Genomic DNA, 7,113 nt, shown 5'->3' with positions numbered 1-7,113 from the left:
TTTATACTAATAATAATTATCGAAAAAAGAGAGAGAGAAAGAATTGGACTGGGGGGATGTGAAAAATGGTCGTACGGTGAGTTAGAGTAGGTGGAAAATAAAGTGCACGTGCTATTCTTGCAGTCGGTGCATGGTGCAGCACAGTGTTGACGCGGCTTTTCTCTACGTTTTACGGGATAGGTAGATATATTAAAACGCACGGGTGCTCGTTTTGTTTGCAAAACAATGTTTCCGCAAACATAGCCGTTCATTGGTCGTTTCCCAACGTCCGGCTACTACCTACTTCTTCTTTTTTTTATTTCTTTTTTTATTTTTTCTCTCTCCCCCATTAGTTTCGAGCATCTATGAATACACTTTTCTCATACGAATGAAACAATTCAATTCGAACAATAAACGAATACGTATTATATTTTCTATTAGATATATCTTATCTCTTGTTCGTTTATAATTAATTAATAATAAATTAATTATTTCTGACACTTCGTGTATACCTGTTCGTACAGGTAGCCTAATGCAGGATAAGAAAAAAAAAATAATAAAACACGCAATTCGTGGACGACAAGCAATTTCTTTTTATTCTTATTATTTACTCACAGTTGGGGTGTATAGTGCGCTTAACTAATTATTTACAGCTGTGTAAAAAAAAAAAAATAAATGAACCGTTAACGATAATAACCTGTAAGATCGTTTAATAATAATAATAATAATAATAATAGTAATAATAATTAATAATAGATTATAATAATAATAATCTAAGCGTCCTTATCGTCATAATATTTTAATAATCGTTACGACTAAAGGACATATTTGCGATAATTTTTGATAAAAACATTTATACATCTTTCGTTACATTTAAAATTGCAATTACAATAAGTATATCGCTTTGCAGTATTGTGTTTTCTTTTCTTTTTCTTTTTCTTTTTTTTTTTTGTGTTTCTTAACTCGGATATTTTTAAATAAATATTCGAATAGGAGAAAAAGAATAAGAATAAGAAGAAGAAGAAGAAGGAAATTAAAAAAGAAAAAGAAAAGAGAGAAAAAGATTTGAGAATTCATCGTTTTAACGGAAAGAAGGAAGGAATAAGTTTACCGTGCTAATTGATAAACACTCGTGCTCTATTTATTCTTTTCTCTTTCTCACTTTCTCACATGGAATCTAAAAGAAACGTTTTTAAATGGTTCACGACGATGTATTTCGCTTATCATCATCGTCATCGTCGTCGTCATCGTCATCAACTTGCATCGTTGCTTTACAAATTCCGTTAGCTTTTACTCTTCGTCCTTCGTCAATCTGTCATTTTGTCCCGTGAGATTCAAAATGGTAACGCGCGAACGAAAATCCTAGAATATTATTATCCTTGGTTGTACCAAAAATCCAAAAATATAAGATAAAATACCGAAGCGAAATATAATACTTAAGAATATTTCGTTGTTTAATAAATGTTGTTTCGAGTATTTCAATTATGTTTTTATTATTTTCGAAAGGAACGTTGTTTTGTGTTTTTCTTTTTGTAATTTTTGTTAATTTAATAATTAACAAATTATATTTTAATATATTATATAATATATATATATATATATATTTGTTTTTTTTTTTAACACTAAACCTACCGCGCGCATAAATTTTTCAAAAAATCCTCTTATCATTTGTAGACAAAAAAATACGATAAAAATGCATAAAAAGATACGTTACATTAAACGTTTCTAACGTAAATAAAGTAAAATAAAATATATATCGTTAGCTATTCAACTGGGTAAAATCTCATTCACCATATTGGGGAATATACACTTTTCTTTAAATAATATAAATTAATAGAAATTGTTGTACACTTTATATGAAGCGTCGGTAGGATTTAGATGTTAATCAAAATTATTCCAAGAGAAAAAAGAAAAGAAGAAAGAGAGAGAGAGAGAGAGAGAGAGAGAGAGAGAGAGAGAGAGAATTATGATAACACCTGGTACGTATTTACGTACCGAAAAGTGAACAAAAACGAAGTGTCCCTTTTTTATCTTTTTTTTATATATATATATGTATATCGAATAGATCGATTAGACGATTCACATGAAACACTTCGATCGCGTTTGAAATTCGACGGAGGGAAATGCTGGCGCGGAAACACTCGATGCAACTGTGGTTCCCATCATGGTCGGTGGAACACCGCCGACGGCTGATGTTGATGCCGGTGTACTACCTGGTTCCTCTTTCACGTTTACCACTGCGATACAAGTACGGAACGAATTGAAAGATCGTCAAGATAATTATTAATAATTTCGCGAACGTGTTTCTCGAAAATGTATTCTTAAAAGTACCCTAATGTAAGTCCAATCGAAACGAACGTAAATAAAACGGAAAAAAAAATAAATATTAGATTGGTGCATATGAAATTCATGTCGGATTTTATTTACACGTGAACGTTTTTGTTATTTTTCTTTAATTTTGGTATAATTTAGTTTATAGTCGTACTGTTCATTGCCAGAGTCACATTTCGACAGAATTCGACATTTCACGCGCACCAATCTAATATCAAAATAGAAATCATAGAAAAAGTTAGAATACAACGAGTTAATATTGTTAAAACGGTTAAATATTTCCCGTTAAAACGGAGTTTATGTTTACGAAAGTGTTATTAAATCATACATACGTGTTATTATAATTATTAAATGTGAAATGAACTTACTTTCCGGCCAATAGCATCTTGCTGGCATCGTTTCAGTCGCCATGCTAGGTTCGTGTCTCCTACCACAAGCCGTGAACGTGCCACCAAAGGATCCATTGGTCATCGATCCTGGTGATCCAGTCGTTCCACCTGGAACATCCAGGTAATTGCCTTGAAAAGCTTTGTCCGATCGTCTAATGATTCGCGAGCTCAAAGAACTGAAGTTCGGAGGATAGAGCAGAGACTCACTTAACGAACTACTCAGTTGACTGTAACCGTTCATCGTCGGAATCTGCATTGATTGCATCGATTGCAACTGTGGTTGAAGCTGCAAAGTACAAACGTAGGAAAAAGAGAAAAAATCATAAGGAAAATATCTTAAAAAATAGAATATTTATTTCAAAGTTACTTACCGATTGACAATGGCTATAGGATAATTGTGGTTGCTGAAGACTCCAACCGCTGAAACGAAATATGAAATTAAATGAATAAATCACATTTTCTTACTGGAAATTAATATCGAGAAATTAATCGGTTATGTGAAATTTTGGAAAAATTGATTTGATTTTTTTTTGCATATTTTGATAGTGTATATCTTTAAAAATAACATACTGAAATTTCAAATAAATATTTCAAATAGTTTTAGAGTTACAACCTTCTAAAGAGTAGCCACTCAGGGATTAGAAAGCAATTATTTTATCTTTGAACGCGTTTTACTCAAAACTACATTTTTCACATTGGTTGCAGTTGTAACTTGAAGAAGAATCATCCGATCGCTTTGATTTTTTTTCTGCTTATTTCGTATATGTTTCTCTGTACAATGATTTAAACGTTTTTCGATTGTATAAAAAATGTAATTTTGGAAGGCCAAAAATCATCAAAATTTTTAGCAAAATTCGATTTTGTTTTTAAAGTCTGCCATTTTGTTAAATTTCAATTTTTTCTCAATTTTAAGTCATTGTATAAGTAATACCTTCTAGATTAACAGTATTTTTTTTTTTATTTCATCCACAGTGAAGGCCGGAATCACTGCAGCCGTTTAGGCCCTTTTTTTATACTGACTTGGGAAATAGCGAATAACTCGCTGAAAATTACTTTTTTTCATTTGAAAATTTTATTTAATATTCGTTAATTATGTATAAATATATCCTCTACATTTTAAAATATTTCATTCAGTAGTTTTCTTTAAAAAAATTTCTAAAAATCACCTTTTTTTTAGACGGTCACACTAGGTGTGCCCCTTAAGAAAGAAACGAACGCGTGTTGAAATTATTAAGTTGTCCAAAAGAATCGTGCCGATTTTCACGGAAAATTGAAACACAACGCATTTAAGTGTTTTGGTTAATATATTTATTTATTAAATTATACAATATATAAAGTGTCATTCTGTTTAACAACCTTTATCCATCTTTAAGGGTAACTTAAATAATTCTGTCCTATCAAAACTTGATGACACCTATCGAAAATCGGCACGAACTTTCCGGACAACCTAAATCATTTCAAATATTATTGAATATAAAAATACCTCGTATCGTATCGCGCGTATGTTGTAGGTGCATAAGAAGATGGCGTATGAGCGAATAAATTTCTAGGACCAAGATGGACGTGCGTCGGCGAGAAATGATCACCGAAAATAGATTTTGGGTAAGGAGCATTTCTGTATGGACGTTTCATACGCCTGCGTCTTCTGTAATTACCATTTTCGAACATGTCCTCGAAACTTGGATCTAAATGAATGAAAAATGATTGATACTTGATCTATTAATTAAATTTGTAATCATGTTTAACACGTTCGTCGCCAAGTTATCGATATTTGGATGATGGGTTTTTGTTTTCGTGGAAAAATCATGGCCGAAACCATAAGCGACTTGTTCTTATTGTTCAAGTTAAATAGGATTATTAAATTGGTACTTTAAAAGGTATTTAATGAAACGAACATTGAAATATAAGTATCAAATATACGAAATATATATATATATATATAAAAGTATTATATATTTGATTAATTTGTATTTAGAATAAAAAAGATATTACATCGTGTTCTGACCTCGCGAGAAACTCGACCGAATAATCACTTATAAGCAAAGAACGTGTTAAAGAAAATAAATTAAGACAAATATGTTATTTCAATTAATAAGAAGGTATCATAGGAAATTTGGACATCAAAAAAAGAAGTAGAACTTAATTTTGATAAGTTGGATAAGTTCTACTTCTTTTGTTGATGTCCAAATTCCTTATGATACCTTCTTATTAAGAATTTTATTTTTGAACGCGAGAGAAACAACTAATTGAATATTATTTCAATGTTTTACATACCGAGTGTCCAAAAGTTTCCCTTCCTCTCGGCGCCACCCTCGCGTGGTATCTTGACGAAACATTCGTTTAATGATAAATTATGCCTAATAGAATTTTGCCATCCCTTCTTATTGTTCTGATAATACGGAAATTTGGAAGTGATGTAAGCATAAATTTCGCTAAGAGTCGCCCTCTTTTCAGCACTGTGTTGTATCGCCATGGCTATCAGAGCAACGTAACTGTAAGGTGGTTTGCTTGTTGCAGTTGAAACATTACTACCATTACTATTGTTATTACTACTCGTTGCAGTATTCGAACCAGCACTGTTGTCTGTGCCAGCAGTAGGCGTTGACGGTGCAGAGGGTGTCGAAGAATTACTATTAGTCGTTGAACTGTGAAGTCCTCCACTAGGTGAAGACACTTTATCTTCAAGATGATGATGCTGTTGCTGCTGTTGTTGTTGTTGCTGTTGCTGTTGTTGTTGGGACGGTGTTGTAGAGTGAATCGAAATTGTCGTATTAGAACTGTGCAAGCTATGGTGAGGATGATGAATACTCAAGGACGGATGATGAGAAGTTAGGCTTTTGTTTAAACCAGCAGATACGGAAGATTCCAGATCCTTCGAAGCATTGATCACGTAACCATTTTGTAGATCCGATATGAAATTACTCACTGTCAAATGGGAAAATGATTACTCTTTCTTTTTTTTCATTTATTATATTAATCATTATTTCATTCAATGATATATTTCACGTCGAATAAAATCAATCCTACCTAATTCCCTACCACCCACCCTGCCCCTCATACCCAACCCATTTAGGAGAAAAAGTCTTGTTCGTTCGATTTTTTGTTTTCAACGTGCCTTATACGTTCACTTCGTCATCTATTTTCCTTCCTTTTTCTTTCTCTCTCTCTCTCTCTCTCTCTCTCTCTCTCTCTCTCTCTCTCTCTCTCTTTCTATCACCATCTCTTTTTACCATGCCGGCGGCGTGTACGTGGGTTATTGGTGTCCAGTTTCATCCCGTTCCAGTTACACGTGCCTCACTCTACCGATATACTCGACACCGCGTACTACGTGCTCGTTTCTAACTAAGAAACTACGAATTTTCCGATTTCCCGTAATCCGGAAAATCCATTATTTTTCATCTCGTTCATTTTCGTTATAATATAAGAATTCGAATATGTATATTTTGTAGAAGAGAAAAAAAACAAATAATACATACGTTAGAAAATAAATGAACTATACAGATCGAATTTATTTGATATAAATGAAAAAACAATCGAACTAATGTAAGATATTAACCCTTTTGTTATTAAACCCCAGCATATATATATATATATATGTTACGATCAATGTATTACTAACAGGCATTATATAAAATGCCCAAAGGATTTTGGTCAATCTTTAAAATATACTTCAATGGAATATTTAGAGTATAAGAGGGGGAAAACAAAGTGATTTTAAGTAGAACACCTAAACTATTAACCGTGCTGATCTTTATAGTAACAGAATAATAGAATTTGTTATTAATTATTAATAATTAAATTCGTATCTTTTTCAATATTCATTCCTTCTGCCCATACAACGTGGAAGTATGGGAGAATTAAGTTTTTATAGTCGAATAGTTGAAAAAATGTGTACATATTACCTAGATAATCTGCACAATAATTGATTTCTGCACTTTAATGTTAACATATATACACGTAGGGATTTATTTATTAGAAAATGAAAGAATATTGGAGCATATAAGTCATTCGTATAACCATGATTCTTATTAGTCACGCTTCGAAGCATGCTCGAACGTTCCCCGGTTGCCTTTTATCGCTTCGTATATCGGATATCTCGTACTAAACATCAACTTGGTGCCCGCCTCGGATGTCAGAGACAAGTTCCGTTTAAACGGTCCAATTGTTCTTCGCTTATGCATACAGTAGTGTATATGTTAGAACGAGATTTCTTAGAATCTCGATCGAAGGAGAACGCAGAAAATTTACGTACCCTTTCTTCCTTCCTTTTTTTTTTTCTTTTTCTAAATATACTTATATATTTTTTTTCTTCGATTTATCGATCCATCGATCTCCGCTTTCAGGCTCGATATATTACTATATATATATCGATATATTATTTATATATATTATTTTCCTTTTTCCTATTATATAT

General features: G+C 32.3%; 1 protein-coding gene across 3 annotated transcripts in view; it reads right to left on the bottom strand.

Annotated features, from left to right (window-relative positions):
* Positions 1-1,927: 1,927 nt before the first annotated feature.
* Positions 1,928-7,113, bottom strand: part of LOC106788362 (fork head domain transcription factor slp1-like) — a 24,443-nt gene continuing 19,257 nt past the window's right edge. Inside the window, exons 4-9 of one of the 3 annotated variants that reach the window (XM_014751544.1) lie at positions 4,974-5,624; positions 4,183-4,384; positions 3,071-3,119; positions 2,907-2,985; positions 2,679-2,837; positions 1,928-2,216 (exon numbers count right to left, since the gene is read on the bottom strand). In XM_014751544.1, the coding sequence (XP_014607030.1) occupies positions 2,059-2,216; positions 2,679-2,837; positions 2,907-2,985; positions 3,071-3,119; positions 4,183-4,384; positions 4,974-5,624 (1,298 nt within the window). In that variant the 3' untranslated portion in view covers positions 1,928-2,058. Of the gene's footprint in view, positions 2,217-2,678; positions 2,986-3,070; positions 3,120-4,182; positions 4,385-4,973; positions 5,625-7,113 lie in introns of all 3 variants that reach the window. The other 2 variants (XM_014751545.1, XM_014751543.1) reach the window with 2 other exon arrangements.

This window comes from Polistes canadensis, unplaced genomic scaffold (assembly GCF_001313835.1).
Source record: "Polistes canadensis isolate GaletaPanama2010 unplaced genomic scaffold, ASM131383v1 scaffold_137, whole genome shotgun sequence".
NCBI lineage: Eukaryota > Metazoa > Arthropoda > Insecta > Hymenoptera > Vespidae > Polistes > Polistes canadensis.
This window is presented reverse-complemented; position numbering and strand designations above follow the sequence as displayed.